General features: G+C 50.9%; 4 protein-coding genes across 4 annotated transcripts; 2 read left to right on the top strand and 2 right to left on the bottom strand.

The window, feature by feature from the left end:
- Positions 1–373: 373 nt before the first annotated feature.
- THITE_2116976 (uncharacterized protein) lies at positions 374–3,434 on the bottom strand. The gene is made up of 2 exons (XM_003654135.1): positions 2,992–3,434; positions 374–2,922 (listed from the first exon to the last, which is right to left on the bottom strand). Exons 1-2 carry the CDS (start codon positions 3,268–3,270, stop codon positions 784–786), a joined length of 2,418 nt encoding a protein of 805 aa, XP_003654183.1. The 5' UTR covers positions 3,271–3,434; the 3' UTR covers positions 374–783.
- Positions 3,435–11,082: 7,648 nt separating this feature from the next.
- THITE_2116977 (uncharacterized protein) lies at positions 11,083–12,927 on the top strand. The gene is made up of 2 exons (XM_003654136.1): positions 11,083–11,491; positions 11,586–12,927. Exons 1-2 carry the CDS (start codon positions 11,211–11,213, stop codon positions 12,733–12,735), a joined length of 1,431 nt encoding a protein of 476 aa, XP_003654184.1. The 5' UTR covers positions 11,083–11,210; the 3' UTR covers positions 12,736–12,927.
- A 461-nt stretch (positions 12,928–13,388) lies between these two features.
- THITE_2011158 (uncharacterized protein) lies at positions 13,389–14,096 on the bottom strand (the record flags this gene model as incomplete). Its single annotated transcript, XM_003654137.2, has 2 exons — positions 13,389–13,790; positions 13,872–14,096. Coding segments are annotated over 2 exons (627 nt in total), but the record flags the coding sequence as incomplete, so codon positions are not given.
- Positions 14,097–14,999: 903 nt separating this feature from the next.
- On the top strand, positions 15,000–16,195 carry THITE_2116980 (uncharacterized protein). Its single transcript, XM_003654138.1, has 3 exons — positions 15,000–15,523; positions 15,641–15,994; positions 16,076–16,195. Exons 1-2 carry the CDS (start codon positions 15,038–15,040, stop codon positions 15,968–15,970), a joined length of 816 nt encoding a protein of 271 aa, XP_003654186.1. The 5' UTR covers positions 15,000–15,037; the 3' UTR covers positions 15,971–15,994; positions 16,076–16,195.
- Positions 16,196–16,800: the final 605 nt, after the last annotated feature.

The raw sequence follows: 16,800 nt of genomic DNA on the forward strand, positions 1-16,800 counted from the left end.
GGCAATGCCTAGGTGCCCTTGATCGCAGCTCGCAGCGAGATCTTCGCATGCAGAAGACAGAACAGGACAGGAGCAAGCAACAGCGGGGTAGCGAGGTCGTCTACCCCGAGGCATCTCCGCACTCCGTCTGAGCTGAGCGTGCCAGGACGAGTAATGAGTGTCTGGATAAATACAACCGGAACCGCAAGTTGCTTACTCCCGTCTGCTAGGGGACACGTCAATTGTAATTAATCACATGTAATTATGGCCAGTACTGATTAGCTTTGGACTTGGGTCAAAGAGAATCAATATCTGAACATCTTTCGAGGCTGTGGGACCTAGTTTGTTGTCAGTCGTACCCAAAATGATCGAGGCATGACTCTGAGTAGCTCAAGGCAAGCAGTCGAAGGGCGTATCTCTATTCGCTCAAGCATGCGGTGGCCAAATAGTTTACTAAGACTATCGAGTTAACGCTGGTGGTATATTATACTTGACGACTGGTGCCAATCGGATGTTGAAAGGAACTCGCCGCCTCGCTCCTCCATCGCTATGTTCTGTCATACTGGGTTGAACAATAGCAGAAAATCATGCGAGGTAATCCTCCTACCCCATACGCCGACCTGTCCCAACCGTTCCGCCGCGCTGTGCAAGACTGTATTGCTCTCGCCCCCTTTTGTAGGTGCCGCTCTATGCCAATGCGACTCGCTGTCTCCCCAACGCCGCCCCGTATCACCCCCGTCTTTCCAAGCCATCGTCCCAAGAAATACGACGATACCCTCTTCCCAGAAAGCACAAGTAAGCATTTCATGACTCTGAATAGCGCAGCTTGGAAGGCTGCTCCTTCGTCGGCGAACCAGTCGAGTGCCTGCCGCCCTCTGCATAAGGATCAGAATCGCTCTGCAAGCCGCCGTCTGAAGATTGCGTCCCTCCCTCCGCATCTGGGGTGAGCATGATCCCAAATCCTCGCGCAGGGGAAGCCGCAATCTCGGCTCGTTCTCTGGTGGCAACGACATTGTCTGCTTGAGAAACTCTTTTGGTTTGTGAAGGCAACTTCGTAGACTGGCCTTGGGTCGAGCTGGTTTCGTCTCGAGCGTGGAAGTCGACCGATTTTCCGTCCCGCATATGGCTCTGGCTCTTGGCGTTCCTTCTCAGGCGGGGCTCCAATGCACTGCCGGCTAGCCGGTTGGCCGTGTTCCGTGGCCGCACCTTCAACTCCAATCGCTCGTCGTCGTCCGACTGCTCATCTTCGTTGCCCTGGAACGGGGTCCTATGCCTGGCCACCACGAGCTGTATGCTAGCGCCGGAGCCCCTACGCCGGTCAAACGGCCGGTCTTCTGTCGGCGTGACCTCTCCAGAACCAGGCGGCTGGACGACACGGAACCCTCCATACGGGTTCAATTCGCTCGAGTCGGCGCTGGGCACCCTGCCGCCAATCATTTTGAAAGCGACCGGCTTCCACACACCCATCGCTCGGCGGAGTTCGACCTGGCTCCGGCTGAAAACGACGCGGGCTCGCAGGGCGTGTACTGCCTGGTCCAGCGCGAGTTCGATCGAGAGCCGGTTGCGGATGCGGCTCAGCTTCGGCCACGTCGCCCTCTCGCCTATCAAGCAGCTGCGCAGCATGAACTCGGGCGTCGGGTTCTTCAGCACGAGCCGGAGGTCCGACGTGGAGATCTCGGGGAGGATGGTGATGTCACCAGAGTAGTTCTGGCTCAGGACCGAGAGAAGCTTGGTGAGCAGGTTCGGAAAGACGCCCAGCTCGGCTGTGAAGTGCAACCTGTGGAGCGCCTCCTCCTTGGCCATTGACGCCAGCGCATAAAGCAGCTTCTCGCTGGTGCTCTCGGATCGGTTCTGACGGAGCTTCCCGGGGGCTGGCTGATCGTCCTTGGCGAGGAAAGGAACGACGTGGGGGTTAACCTGCGAGACGATGAAGTGATTGACGTTGAACATCTCGGCGAGGCGCGTCATGGGAAGGTCGTTGTCCACGGATCCGTCGATGAACTGCTGCGGCGTGGGAATCCACGGCTCGTGGGCCCCGGTCACCGGGTGTTTCATGAGCAGAGGGTGGCCCTGAAAAACGAAGGGGACGGAGCAGGAAGCGGCAACGGCAGACCAAATCAACACGTTAGGCGCGGTGATGTAGTTGAGTAGACGCGGGACGTCGTAGATGGAAGAAGACGAGACGCAAATGTTGCATATCCGGCGCGTCCGGTTGTAAGCCTCCAGGAAGGTGACGTCACCGAGCCAGTCACGCATCACCCTCGTCAGGTTGGAGATGTCGGACCAGCTTCCCTCCGTCAGGAGGTGGCGCAGATGGCTCGAGAGGTTTTCGTTCTCGCCCTCGAACACGCCCAAGTCGCCGAAGGGGAACGCCTTGATCAAGCCGGGAAATTCGTCGTCCTTCCGGGTGCACGCAACGGAGCAGACGATGGACCCGGCGGAAGCGCCCGAGATGATGCGCGGAAGCAGGTTCTGTTCGTAAAGCGTCTTGATCACGCCGATGTGCGCCATGCCGAAGGTGGCACCCCCGCTCAGGAGCAAGGCGCTCCTACCAAAGCTCTGTCTGGCGTACACCATACCCTCCAGCAGGTCTCGGGGACTTATTTCGGTCTGGTAGATGCTCTTCTCGACCACGGACTCGATGGTCTTGATGGCCGAGTCGACGTAGCGTTCGATCAGAGCCTTTGTTCCGACGTACGAGTGGCGGTAGAGGCCCATGTTGCCCATGTCGCCGACGTCGCGAGATAAGCCGGTCCTGATCAGGTACATCATGGTGCTGATGTCGAAATTGTTTCGGGCCGTGTCCAGGTCTCTCAGCTTGGCCCGGATAAGATCGGCGTGATATTCGTACTCGCCGCTGGAATCGTCGAGTTTCCACTCATCGTTCCCCTCGAGGCGATCGAGCTGAGTGGCTGCTGCTTCCCACTCTTTCAGCGTAGTGGCCTGTGTAAAGCTCGGGGTCAGCAGCTGACCGGAGGAGAACACAGGTGAGGTTTGCGAATAGTTCCTTGCATTTTGCATCCGGGCGGCTAGAATCTGCCTCTGCTCCTCCTCCCGCCTCCGGTTTTCACGTTCCGACGCGGACAGACCGTCTCGCAACTGCAGGACCAGATTGCTGGCAACCCGGACAATCCACGATAGCGGGGAGGGCGCATGGTTTTTGGGCTTCTTCTTTTTTTTGAACTTGGCCGGGTCGTCTAGCAGATGCGGTTGTCTCGGGCTCAAGTCGGCACAGTCGACCTGCGTGCCACGCATTTCATGACCAGGGCTGTGGACCAGCAGCTCGGACATGACGGAAATTGGCTGAGAGAGGCGAGAGGAATCGAAGCGAGGCACCTCCGTCGCATATAGGAACCCGGATGATGGGCGCTATTCGATGCTGCACACGTAGGTCGGGATCATGGAATCACGGGCTCAAGCGCTTGCGTGCCGTTATTCGGAACCGGAGATTAGCGCAATACCGCATCGGGGCAGGCCGAGGCCCTTTATGATGTAGCAACGTCGGCTCGCGAGGTGCCGTGAGCACGTCAGAGAACCAGGGATCGCCAAAGCGAGGTGCGAGCAATATTGATGATTAACAGTTCTCAGACCAGGCAGCGAAAGCGAAAGGTGGTAGGTGCCTACGGCACAAAACTGAGGATCAGGGAGAAGACACGTGGTGAACAGGACATCGAATTCGGTTGAGCAGGTTGTGGAGAGTTGTGGAGGTTGTGGAAACTGCCTGGCCGGCTCCCAAATTCCCCGGCGGGTGGTTGTGAGCCACCTGGAAAGAGCGCCTGACGAAATGGACCCCGTGCCCTCACCCAAACAGGAAATGTGTCTCGTTTCGTGGGGAAAGCCCCACCATCAAGAGGGCAAAGGATTCGTGGGGAAGGCGAGGCGGTTACGTGCGCGTGGCAATCAGCGGGGTAAAGCAGGGGTCTAGCGGACCGGCCCACCAAGCATACCCGTCAATGCAGCCACTTCGGATCCGTACCACATCACGGATTACCTTACGCTCTGCCCCGATTGTGCCTCAGACCGCAGACGCAGCTAACGTTAGTGATCAGCAAAAGATGACATCAACGGGGGCCAACGAGACAGTCTCCGATCCATCCCATTGACACTGTTCGACATTAGAACCGGCATGTTGTCAACTTGCCGATGCATGTCCTCAAGGCAAGCTTCCCGAACGGTGGAGGAGCAGTGTGACCGCATGGTCGAGCTCAGCATTCTCGTAGGACCACGTACATCCTCCGAATACACAGCGGGACGAGGTGAAAATCGAGAAAAGATTATGCTCTTGCAAGAGCATGGTTTCCATCCATCGGGAAGCGAATGGTCCGGCCCAGGGGCAAGCCCCAAACTGGAATGCCCCATTGCCACCGAGTCAGTTGCTGTGGCACAAGATTCAGGAGGGAATGCTCTAGAAAGAACGGGTGCTCGATCAACCGTTTGCTGGTGAGATCAACCTGCACAGAGTTCACGAGTCAGACTCAGTTTTGCTGACGGGAATCAGACGAGACTCGGGAGGTACCATAGGTGGGTGGGATCCCAAGTCCGGAGAGAATTCGGACTCAGTGCCAGTTTGCATACTCGACGAGCGAGATAAAATAGGAGAGGGTTTTCTCAGGGTGGTTGCAAGCCAAGATCGTTGCCCTCCTGCGCAACTGACGACCTAAGATCTGTTGAGGATGGCGGTACCTCAGGAACGTAACCCACCTTTCCTTCTTTTTCTCCCAGTTTCAAGTTTTTTTCGACGACAGACCAGTTTCCGTTTGTAGGGGTCGCAACAAGAATCCACGGCTGGATCTTAAAGAGGTCCCGCCAAGACCAATTTCCGATGTCCCCACAGATACTATAGCGCCCACGCTTAGAAGTCACTCCTTTTGCCGCCGCTTAACAATTTCAACGCAGTGGTCCTTACGCCTACGTCGCGTCAGCAGCTACCTAGCCGCTGGTTTGTATCTATATATATCCTGCCTACGTTTCCCCAACCAATCCGCGTCTATACCAACCCTCTATTCTGCTTAGACCTATATTACGACGTTGTATCGCTATGGAATTATGTATTTAGCCTATATCCAATGGATCCTATTAGTAAGTTCAGATTAGTTTACTACCGGCGTATATTAGTAGTTGCTAAATATTGATCTAGCTATAGACTAGTATTCTACTATAGACTAGCTTACTTTATACGGCTAGTAACTAGAAGATATACTAGGTAAGTTGTTTTACTATCTACTGATTAGTAGTTGCTAAGTATTGATCTAGCTATAGACTAGCTCGCTTTATATAGTTAATAACAAAACGACGCGCTATATAGCTAGTAATAAGACAATGTACTATATAGCTAGCTATAAAACGATACACTGTATAGCTAGCAACTAGAAGATACGTTTAGTAAGTTGTTTTACTACCTACCTATTAGCAGTTACTAAACATTGATCTAGCTATAGACTAGTATCCTACTATAGACTAGCTCGCTTTGTATAGTTGGTAATAAAACGATGTATTATATAGCTAGTAATAAGACGATGTAGCATTTATAGCCTATTAGCGCCCTTGGTCCCTCTCAACGTATAAGTGCCATTTAGTCAAATAGCGAATTTAATTACTAGCGTTAAATTGCTAATACTGTGCCTACAACGAGCTCTCTAGTCCTAGAACATCTACCTTCTAAACTCGACCTCGATCTAGCTACTTAGCAAATACTATCCTAACCCAAGCTTCTCCCTATTCCTAAGCATCTAACCCTACGATCGTTACAATCGAACGGTATTCCTAGTTCTGCTCTAGCCTCTGCCTAGCTACTAGACAGCTCTTCACTATCCTCTAAGGATGATAGTTCCTCTATAGGGGAAGTAGCTTCTAGACATAGATATAGGTACATTTCCCTAATTTACGTATCTAAACTAGAGGTTGAAGCGCCAAACAGTAGCCTTACAATTCTTTATAATATCGTAGAGATCCGGGAACGCTAGTTTAAAGAAGGTATATTTACCCTTCTATATATAACTTGGCGAGCCGAATAGCGCTGGGTTTCGCACTTCTATAGTCGGAGAGACGCCCTAAGGCAGTAGGAAAAGAAGACTATATTTCGCTACCTCCTCTAGAAGACGCTATAAAAGACCAAAGGGCAAGGTAAACGTAATAGGGCGCTATAGAATATAGAGCTATACTGCTATATTCTCTACTAGGTTGAATACGACGACGATACCGTTGACATTGCTATTCGCTATAGCTATAACTACTTGATAGAAGACATTGAGATAGTTAAACGCCTATATACTATTCTAGAGTATATTGCCTACCTCCTCTCCTTTAGATATAGCGATAGTATAGTAGAACACTAGCTACGTAGCTATATCGAAACCCCTAAGGCTAGGGTACGTCTTTACTATATAGGCGGCTAGTACATTACAACCTAGGAGATTAGCAACCTATATAGGTCTTTTAAGCTCTATAAACGCGATAATTGTAAAGTATAGTCTTGTAAAGTCCTTAGGGAGCTAGAATTTATAGAAGCCATTGCCTAGCTACTATCCTGCAACGACTGGTATAAGTATAAAGCGCTAACTATCCCCGATAAGAACTCCTTTACGTTGGTCTTCGTATATAGAGACCTATTAGATACGCTAAAGAAGTATAGCTAATTAACGATTATAGATACTATTTACAAGACTATACGTAGAGGTTAGCACCTATTTACAATTATAGTTTAGAACTTCAATGGCTACTAGCTCCCTTCTATTTACTTCTTTATAGAGAGGTAGACCGCTGATAGTATCGTAGTATACCTAGGCGTACTGTTGGAATAGTGTAGGGGAGTAGCTAATAGGGGCTAGCCCCTAAAATACATAATTACCAATAACTCTATAGCTAAACAACTTGCTATTTAGGTAGCATTTGGCTACGATGAGCGTAGCCTCCTATATATATAATATCTCCTTTGTATAAAGTATTGCTAGGAGACTTTAAAGCGTTAGATTAGCATTAACAAAGAGTGCCTTAGCTATATAGGAGCCGCTCTTCTAAGCCGTCGTTCGGAAAAAGGCTATATAGAGTCTATTAAGGCTGCTATTGCTTATATTAGTACTAATAGACTTAAATAGTATTTAAAGAACAATTGGCTAAACAATATTCGGCTATAGGCGCATTGGGTATAAGACCTAATCCCCTTACTCTACTAGGTTACTATAATAAATGTAGTCGAAGGATAGTACTCAAAGGTTAAGAACTCTAAGCCTACACTGAAGTAGTAGATGCCTAGTATCTTCCCTTTTACTAATTTAATTATCTACCTTAATCATTGTATATAAGACTACCGAAATAGAGCAATCTAGGCTAAGTTCAAGAGTCTCAATTATATACTTCTAGCTATATATATAAAGCGGTTTGACGGCTAGGGCTTCAATAGGCTACCTAAGCAGGCTTAAACACTGATCGCGTATAAGCTATCGATAGTATATAAATAGTTCGATATCAACGAACCTTTCGACTTTAATAGCGTTTTTATACTAGACTAGTTCCCTGGTCTATAGTATAACAATAGGCAATAGCAAAGCGGTATAGTAGCTATCTAGCTATCGCGACTAAGTACCTAGAGTACTACCGACATTGCTACCGAGGTCTCTGCACTTAAGTAGGCTGCTCTAGACGAATACTGTGACCTAGACTATTACAACGTAGTCAACTAGGCGGATTAAGTGGCTTAGCTCTTATAGGATACGCTAATTCCAAAGCTAATTAGCATCCCTTGCTATAGGTATAAGTAGTTTAAGAGCTAGTTACTCCCCTACTCGTATATTTGGCATCATTACTTGTTGACAAACTCGTTATAGCCAAAGCACTTCCAATAGCTGGTCAGCATCTTAGAAGCGAAGGGGTTTGGGATGTACTATAGCGTCGTTCTACTACTAGTAGATCTCACTAGCTTAGACGAGGTCTCTATTATATAGTAACTATTCCTAGAGGTCTAGGAGCTGATATAGTTGCTATAAACTACGATATATAGGATCTAGGATAATGTATAGGCAAAATATAGCTCTTAAGAGGATCTCGACTATATTCTAGAGAAACTATTAGGCAAGGTTTAAGAAGATCTATAATAGGTTTAGGGGTTAGATATTCCTTCGTTTATATCTTAGTAATAAGTAGCAATATATAGTTCTCTAGTTGAGTGCTAGCTAGCCACTAGACTATACTACCTTATGTCCCTAATACTGCCTTCAACTTTAAGGAACTTCGTAATAATTGATGGCTAAAAGTCAGAGGATTAGTAGCTAGCTAGCTACTAAACTGTAAGTAAGTTGCTTAGTTCCTAGCCGATTAGCGCGCTTAGAAAGGAGTTTCTACAATGCCAAGATATAGTAAGTGTTGCTAGTAGTCTAAGTCTTAGCCCCTCTATAGCTGAACTTTATAGAGTTGATCGAAGTTTCTAAAAGGGGGCTCAACACTATATAAAATTGTAGATAAATAGAAATTTCATCCTAATCTTTGAGCTCAGCTTTATAGAGAAACTAAAGAAGGAATATAAGTATAGAGGAGGTGCTAGCTAGCTACTATTCTACTGCTAGTCCAGATACTTTATAGTTAGATAATTCTAAAAAATGAATAATATTTACTCTATATAGTTGATATTAAAACCTTCGATTCTTTAAGAACTGTATAGGTACGTAGGCCACAGCTTTTTCTACTGCTTTAGAGCCTTTTACCTACTTCTTCTTCCTTTCCTTCTTCCAACCTTGTAGCTATAGCCGTTGCCGCCCGCCTATACACCTACGTTGCTATTATATAAGTTGATTTGAAGCTATATCCATTGTCGCTATTGCTAAGAAGCTAATTAGCTATATTGTAGCTTTAATCTACACTTTTTATACGCTCTATAAGTCGGTTAAGTCGAAAAATCGGTCGAAATCGCGGTGGTAGCAATAGTGTTGCGATTAGTAGTAGCTAATTAAGTTATATAGCAACTTCAAATACAACGATATAGAGCTATATAAGGAGAATAACCCCTTCGCTACTACTAACAACGATGCTCTCGCTACTAGCAAGTAGCTAGCTCCTATTACCCCTCCGGCCTTCGCCGCCAACGCTCTCGCCGCCTCCGACTAGTAGCAGTAGCGCCTCCGGCCCCGCCCTATATGCTTTGCGCCCGCTACTACTACTACTACTACTACTACTACTACTACCAACAACAATAACAAGGGCGCTACTAGTAAGTAGCTAGCTCTCGCCGCCTCCTTCGCCCTAGCCGCCACCCCTCCTACCGCCCCCAGCTAGCAGTAGTAACGCTCCTACGCCCGCCCTATATATTCTACGCCCATTACTACTATCAACACTAGCACTAGTAGCAAGGACGCTACTAGTAAGTAGCTAGCCCCCTCCGCCCCCCTAGCCCTCGCCGCCCCTAGCTAGTAGTAGCAACGCTTCTATGCCCGCCTTATACGTTCTACACTTACTACTACTACCAATACTAGCACTAGTAGTAAGAACGTTGCTAGTAAGTAGCTAGCCCCCCTAGCTACCCCCGCCCCCGCCCCCGCCCTCGCCCCCGCTCTCCCCGCTACCCCTGCTAATAAGGGCAAGTCTAAGCTAGTTATACCCAACAACCTTTGGAAGCGCCTAGCTAGGTCCTTGGGTACGAAGTCTTTGGTAAAGAGTGCTATTTAAATACTAGTTAGTAGCTAGCTAACGTTGGGTAGGCTAAAAAGAAGAAGAAGGAGCCCAACTATAGTAAGGTATAGGCAGTGCTATACATGGTCTATGTTATATATATCTACAATAGGGATATATAGGCCTACCACTTCTAAGAGAGTAAATATAGTGTTGTATTTTTTAATGTATTAGGTTTATATTCGCTAACTAGTATATAGATCTAGGTAATATATATTAGGAGTACATTAAGTAGGGCTATACCAAGTCCTATATTTTTATAAGTAACATTAACTAACGAACGACTACTAGTCCAATGCTAATAAGCTACTAGTAGCTATCCTCTGTAATTTAGCTAGAGATTATTAAATAGTATAAGTAAGTCTTCGAAGTCGACGAGGACGAGCCCTTGCCTACCGACCTTAAGGCGTAGAGTAGGCGTTTAGTTACAACTATTCGTAAGCTATATAGCTCTATAGCTACTTTATACTTATACCTAACTAACTAGTACTAAAAGGTATAATACGTAAAGAGACCACCGCCGCCCCGCCCCTAGCTAGCGCCGGTATACCTACGCCTAGTGCTTTCGCCGCCTTTATAGCTCACCTTTTACTCGCTAGGGCTAAGCCTAAGCAGAGTATTGAGGAGAGAGTCGCTCTAGCGGTAGAGCGCTAGGCCGTAGCTGCCGAGTGGCTAGCCACTACTGCTGAGGAGTTAGCCTAGCTAGCTCGAGATACTCTAGAGGAGGCTAAACGATATACTAAAGCCTTAACCTAGTTGCGTAGACACTTTAAGAATATCGAGCGGAATATTATAAGTGTACTATACCTCTACTTCGTAGCTAGCTAGTAGCTAATTAGTATAGTATAGGGAAATTTAGGGCGAGAAGGGTAGTAAGGATATAGGTGAGGATAAAGGTAAGGTGGATACGGATATTTAAGTTCAATTCTTTTATTTTAATACGTTTCTGCTATTGCCTAGTAGCTAGCCGGGCTTTGCCCGGATTAAATATAGTCTTATGCTTCCCTAGCCTAGCTGTAGCCTCTATATATGACCTGTTCTTATATAGTAAGATAGCGGTAGCTCTAAGGTAGGTTATATCACCTACTATACGAACTTAACTAATATAGCGTAGATATAGCGATGACCCGTAGCTGGCCAGTAGCGGTAAGCGCGCTACTACCCACCCTTAAGCGCGTAGTACCCCGGAACATACGCGAGGGCCCCTGCCGGTACTGCTATAGTACTTCGAGTTATAGTGGGGGGGTGGAGTTGACAGGGGCTGGAAATTAGTCTTGGCGGAACCTCTTTAAGGACGACCGAATCTACGGTCGCCACTTCCCCATTGGACGCTTTGAGCTTAATGTTCTGTATATGGAATAGCGTACGACGCAGCGCACGTGATTGGCTACCTACCTTTAATCTGGCTAGCGCCGCCGCCCCACTGTCGCCCATCAGGCCCGACATGGCGGCAAGCTGCAAGGCTCCAGCAAAGAAGGCGCATCCAAAGTCTCGAGTCGTCCGAGTTGCGTTTACTGCCCTTCGGGGTTGCGATCCGGCCGCCAACCGCGTTGTGCAAACGGCCGGCCATAAGGATGTCCCTGGCAATGCTGCCGAGGCCGAGCCTGACCTTGACGGTGCCGAGCTTGCACGACGGGCTGCCGATCGACTGCCGAGTCTACCACCCGCCCGCGCTGGCCGCGTCTCCCGATGCGCCTCCCAATGCGCCTCCCAATGCGCCGTCGTGGCAGAAGCATGCTGCCATCATCGCCCATCCGTACGCCCCGCTCGGCGGCTGCTACGATGACCCCATCGTCGACATAGTCGCCGGTACTCTGTTGCGCCTTGGCTTTCTCGTCGGCACCTTCAACTTCAGGTTCGAACCGTCCCCCGCCCCGTCCCGTCCGCCGCTCGCCCGAAAGCTGCTTCGCAGCACCTCGCTGATATCCCTGCCTGTCGGTTTTGCTTAGAGGTGCCCAGGGCTCGGCCGGCAGAACTTCGTGGACGGCCAAGGCTGAGCGGGGCGACTACATGGCGGTCGTGGGCTTCGTCTCCCACTACGTGCACTTTCTTGACCCGTTCAGCCCAGCCGGTGCCGGCGCCGATCATGCGCTTGAAGGAGGTGATGCTGCCGGGGATGCTGCCGGGGATGTGCCATCAGCGATTCGCATCCGTCCGCCCACTCCCGATTATGTGCCTGCCACGACGCCAATCCTGTTGCTCGGGGGCTATTCGTACGGCGCCATGATCACATCCCAGCTCCCGTCTTTCGAAGCGATCGTCGCTTTGTTTATCTCCCCGGAATGCGGCTCGCCGGCCGCCGAGGTTCGACTGCGCGCTCAGCACCTGGCCGAGATGCAAAACACCGTCCTTGCCAGCGCAAGGAACGCCGCCATCGATAGGCCAACGCCCACGACTCCCCGGCGACACGTCGGCCTGCGCGTTGGCGGGGACGAAGAGAACCGCACTAGCCACGACACGCGCCGCTCTCTGTCGGCGGAATCCGAGAACAAAATGCGACATGGCGTTGCAGAATATTTGTCAAGGACGAAAAAGCGACACAGCCGGTCTTGCAGCGGTCAGAGTTTAACATCTCAAAACGCAGGTGGAAAGCATGATGAGCCTGAGGGTGCCCCTTCTACCCACTTGCTTTCCATTCCAGGATGGACTGCATTCCGCCCAGCATACTTGCTGGTCTCGCCCCTACAAGGCATCGTTACAAACCTTGTCACTCTGTCTGTTTCCCCCACACTCTCAAGCCTCCCGGGAAAGGTGTGGGCCCGACTCTCGACAAAGGGTAGCCGAGAGGCTGCTGGCCTCGAAACTCCGGAGCCACCGGGTCCCGCGCATGCTGCCGCGGCTGACGCGGAAGCCAAGCTGACCCAGAACACCACACTTGCCATCTATGGCGACCGTGACGGCTTCGTGCCCGTGCGGAAGCTCCGGGCCTGGGCATCCCGTCTGCAGGCCGTCCCTGACTCCAGGTTCCGTGCCCACGAGGTGTCCGGCGCGGATCATTTCTGGGCTTCCGGCAATGTGGCTTTCACCTTGAGGGAGGCCGTCAGAGCCTTCGGAGCGTCCTTGCTAGATCACAATGACATTGATGACACGCTGAAATGAACTGAAATATGCCTGCATTCTCTTGAACGTGCACAACTTTGGACTTGCACAATTTCCGTTCCGTTTTTTGGTTCTACGTCTAGACCAGAGACCTGGGCGTGATATCCTCCTTCTCTCGCCGCCCCTCCCCCCTGCAATGTCGTCCCTTCGCTGTCCAAGGTGCCTTCCCTTCTCCTTCGCTACTTGCCGTCGCAGCTGCCATTGCCGCTGGTAGAGGGCGAGGATGAGGATGGGACGCTCGTGGTGATTGTCTGTCGCGGCGGTCGAAGTACGTGGAGGGGTAGAGCGTGAGACTGTGTGCTCGAGACTGTGATCGGACACGCTCAAACGGTTCAGGTAAAGGAAGGGGTTCATCATCGAGGGAGACACACAGGACGACGGCAGCGGAGGTTGCGACCGCTTGCTCTTGTCTATGTTGATATGCAAGTCCGACATGTGTGAGTGGATTCGCTAGGTTGCTGCTTGACGTGAGGCGTGAGAAATGAAGCTAAATAGTGTCCTCTAGCCGTCCATGTGTCAAGGAGGAGAATGTCTATAGAAAGGATATACCGCTACGATAGAGCACTTAAACACGTAAACACATGACAACCCGAAACACACGCCATTGCAATCCCCAACAGCGCAGCCTCACAACACCGGCAGGCCCCACCCCCCTAGTCCCTGTTCCAGGGCACCTCCAGCGCTCCGTCCTCCCAGCCGGTCACCACCTGCACCCTCGTGGACCCGACGAAGCGGAAATACACAGACCACGTCTTGCGCTTGTACGGCCACGGATCCGTGCGGAAGAAGGCATTCGTCGTGCGAATCTGGCCCCTCTTGCCTTCGAAAAACTTAGCCAACTCAGCCAGCACCTCCGGCGTCTTGATCCGCTGCGGGCCATACAAAACCGCCAGGATCTCCACCTGCCCCTCGGGCCCGGCACGCCACGCCGGGCCCTCCTCCTCCAGCCGGACATGCACACCGAGCACGTTCCTGCGCTGCCCCAGCTGCGCGCGCATCTGCTCGCCCGTGGCGAACCGGCTAAGCGTCACGGTGCCGCCCCCCACGCCGCCGCCCTCGGGCACGCACAGCAGCCGCAGCCCCGCGGACCCGTCCGGCGGCCCGGCCCCGCTCCCGCTCCCGCTCCCGCTCCCAACATCCGCTGGGCCATCGTCGGGTCCGCCGCCAAAGCGGTACAGCACGGTCAGCACCTTGAGCGTGCCCGGCGCCGGGTCGGGCGCCAGCACGCGGTGCAGCGAGCGCAGGTCGAGCGTGAGCCGGGCCGGGTCGGGGCTGGCGCGCGCGAGGGCGCGCAACTCGGGCGTGACCGTCACGCCGCCCCAGGTGGCGGCCAGGATGTGCAGCGCCGGAGGCGGCTGCGGTTGCGGTGCCCGGGGGGTGGCCAAGACCGAGTTTCCAGAAGCGGGGGCGGGGACAAACTCCTCGTAGGCCGGGGTCGGGTCGAGCTGCGTGAGGTCGTCGGTTGACGAAGACCAGAGGAGCTCTTTTCGGGTCATTGTGGTGGTGGCGACGACTGAGGTGGAAGTGGAGAACTGAGAGAGAATGGATGCTCGAGTGAACAGTGAATGTGAGAGTAGACAAGGTACCTACATCAATGTATCTGCGGAAGTTAGGTAGAAAGGGACCCCGAGGATAGCCGCAAACCCCCTTGGACAATGATTGGCCTTAGTTAGTCCCATTGGATGCGGGGTGCCAGCTCCTGATTCATTGAGAGCAATCGGCATTCCATATTTGGATAGCCTGCGAGGAGAATTAGTTGCACTAGTGATAGACTTCGACAAGAAAGCGGAGACAATGATCACGCCCCAAGGATAAGCTCTCAAGTTTTGTTTTCATATAAGCAGCCAGTCTCCTACGTCTCTCCCGGCTGACACTCTCCTCTTCTAAGCCGGGAACCTGTGATTCTAAGAAATAATCATCTAGCTACTCTCCGCTCGTTGCGATGGCGTTTCTTCTTGTGTTCGTGCTGGGAGTGGTAGTGCTTTTGGCATTTGCTCACCGGCATCGCCAAGTGTCGAGTCGTCTTCGCCAAATGCCCTCAAAGACTTCCGACTACGCCGACTCTCAAGTGTCTGCGGTTCTTGAGAGCAGACCGGCACCCGCGCCGAAGGCGCCGGCGATCGAGCCTCTCCCAGACTTCGACTGGAAAATCACACCGCCAATGAAGCTAAGGCCGTTCAAACCGACGTACAACATCACAATGGGTATGTCTCTCATACCGAGCAGTTGACCGAGAACGCAAGACCGCAGCTAACCCTCCCCGACAGCGATCCAAAACAGCAACCCCTCAGACCTCATCGTCATGGACAGCAACTACCTCGACCGCGTCACGGCCCGGCGTGCTTTGATAGCCGAGCACACTTCCGCAGTCCACGGCGCCATCCCGTCGGGCCACGCTCCCGTCGCCGAGCTCTACTCCTACCTCCTTGGCACCTATCTCCCTGCCAGATACCCTACCATGTTCGAGCTCATCACGAGCACAGACACCGCGACCGCCACCACCACCACGGTCTTCCGCAACAAAGTGACCCACGTCGACTCGCCTCTGCACCCGCCCCCCCGGGACCCGCTCGAGATGCTGCGCCTCCTCGGCGAGACAGTCGAGGACGACATGTTCCTGCTGCTGCGCGATGGCGACGAGCACCGTGCCGTGGCCTTCGTCTGCTGCCACCCGTCCGGTTTCGCGCCCGCCGCCAAGCTGGGCAGGCGCCTCGCTGAGATCCACGCACCGGTGCCAGCGTACGAGAAGATTGGGCCCAGCATGGAGCGGTACTTTAGACGGCTAGAGGTGGGCAGCCCGGTGAAGAGGATGAATGTGCGTTTCTTTTTTCCTTTTTTTTTTTTCCTAGCGTAATGCAAACTTGACTGTGTGATGCGAGGCTGCTAATCTGATAGGCTGTCTCAGTGGGCGATCCAGACGCATTCGCAGCTCTATGCGCCTAATGGGAACCATGTCCTTGATGAGGATGTTGTCGAGGAAGAGGCGAGCATAGATGTCCAAGAGGCTAGGTTCCGAGTTGAGCAGCAGACTCTGACGCGGCTCCCTGAAACCGGAGCAATCCTCTTTAGCTTCAAGACGCTTCTATACCCGCTTGCTGACATCAAGGCCGAAGGCCTGGGCCCACAGCTTGCCAATGCCATTGAGGGACTCAAAGCCGGGAACGCGCCAGGCATGTGGGTGTACAAGGGCGGTGTCAGATGGGGTAGGGCCATGTGTAAGTATCTAAGAGCATAACCGCTCTAAGAAAGAAGAGTATTTGTAAGTAAGCAGGCTTCAACTTATAATTAAAGCTATAGGTCTTAAAAGTTAGTCTACTAACTTAAGAGAAATAAGCAATAGTATAGGCTCTTAGAGAGCTTCCCTATCTTTGAGTTAAATTAAGCTATAGGCTCCACCCCTAGTGGTGCCCTTCTGTCAATTTCTTTAAGTTTCAGCCTTGCGACTATACTCCCCTAGGAGCCTAAACATTTTAATTTATTGTAAAGTGCTAAACAAGTTAAAAAATAACGCTATCCAATCCCTAATTAGTATAGTTTATAGTTAAGACTACAATGGTATCTAATCGTCTTTAATCCCTTAACTTTCGTTCTTAATTAATGAAAATATCCTTAGCAAATGCTTTTACAATAGTTAGTCTTTAATAAATCTAAGAATTTCACCTCTAACAATTGAATACTAATACTCTCAACTATCCCTATTAATTATTATAGTAGTTCTAAAAATTAATAAAATAGAACTATACGTCTTATTGAATTAGGGTAATAAACCTCTTAGACATAGGGACCTAGTTTTTCTATTTGTTTTAGTACATTACATTCGTTGCTAGGGGGTCTAGCCCTCTAATCACATATATTTAAGTAGGCTAAGCCTATCTTCTTCGTCATTAAACACCGAAGGAGCACTTAGCGCTTTGCTACTAAGGGCAAGTGGTTCCTCTACCTCTATATACACCACTTATATATAGCGCCTACGCTACGTTCCTACTACGTAGGGTAGGCCTCTTTAATTTCCTCTTTCTAACTCGCTAGAACTCGCCTTTCTAGCTTAGTAGCGACAGAGATATA

The sequence above is a fragment of the Thermothielavioides terrestris genome, chromosome 3 (genome assembly GCF_000226115.1).
Source record: "Thermothielavioides terrestris NRRL 8126 chromosome 3, complete sequence".
In the NCBI taxonomy this organism is placed as follows: Eukaryota; Fungi; Ascomycota; class Sordariomycetes; order Sordariales; family Chaetomiaceae; genus Thermothielavioides; species Thermothielavioides terrestris.

Coding starts and splice junctions, on each gene's coding strand:
- THITE_2116980 (XM_003654138.1), top strand. CDS start 15,038: ATGGACAGCAACTACCTCGACCGCGTCACGGCCCGGCGTGCTTTGATA. Junction 15,524..15,640: donor GGTACTTTAGACGGCTAGAG/GTGGGCAGCCCG, acceptor AGGCTGTCTCAG/TGGGCGATCCAGACGCATTC.
- THITE_2116976 (XM_003654135.1), bottom strand. CDS start 3,270: ATGTCCGAGCTGCTGGTCCACAGCCCTGGTCATGAAATGCGTGGCACG. Junction 2,923..2,991: donor TAGCCGCCCGGATGCAAAAT/GCAAGGAACTAT, acceptor AGCTTTACACAG/GCCACTACGCTGAAAGAGTG.
- THITE_2116977 (XM_003654136.1), top strand. CDS start 11,211: ATGTCCCTGGCAATGCTGCCGAGGCCGAGCCTGACCTTGACGGTGCCG. Junction 11,492..11,585: donor GTCGGCACCTTCAACTTCAG/GTTCGAACCGTC, acceptor GGTTTTGCTTAG/AGGTGCCCAGGGCTCGGCCG.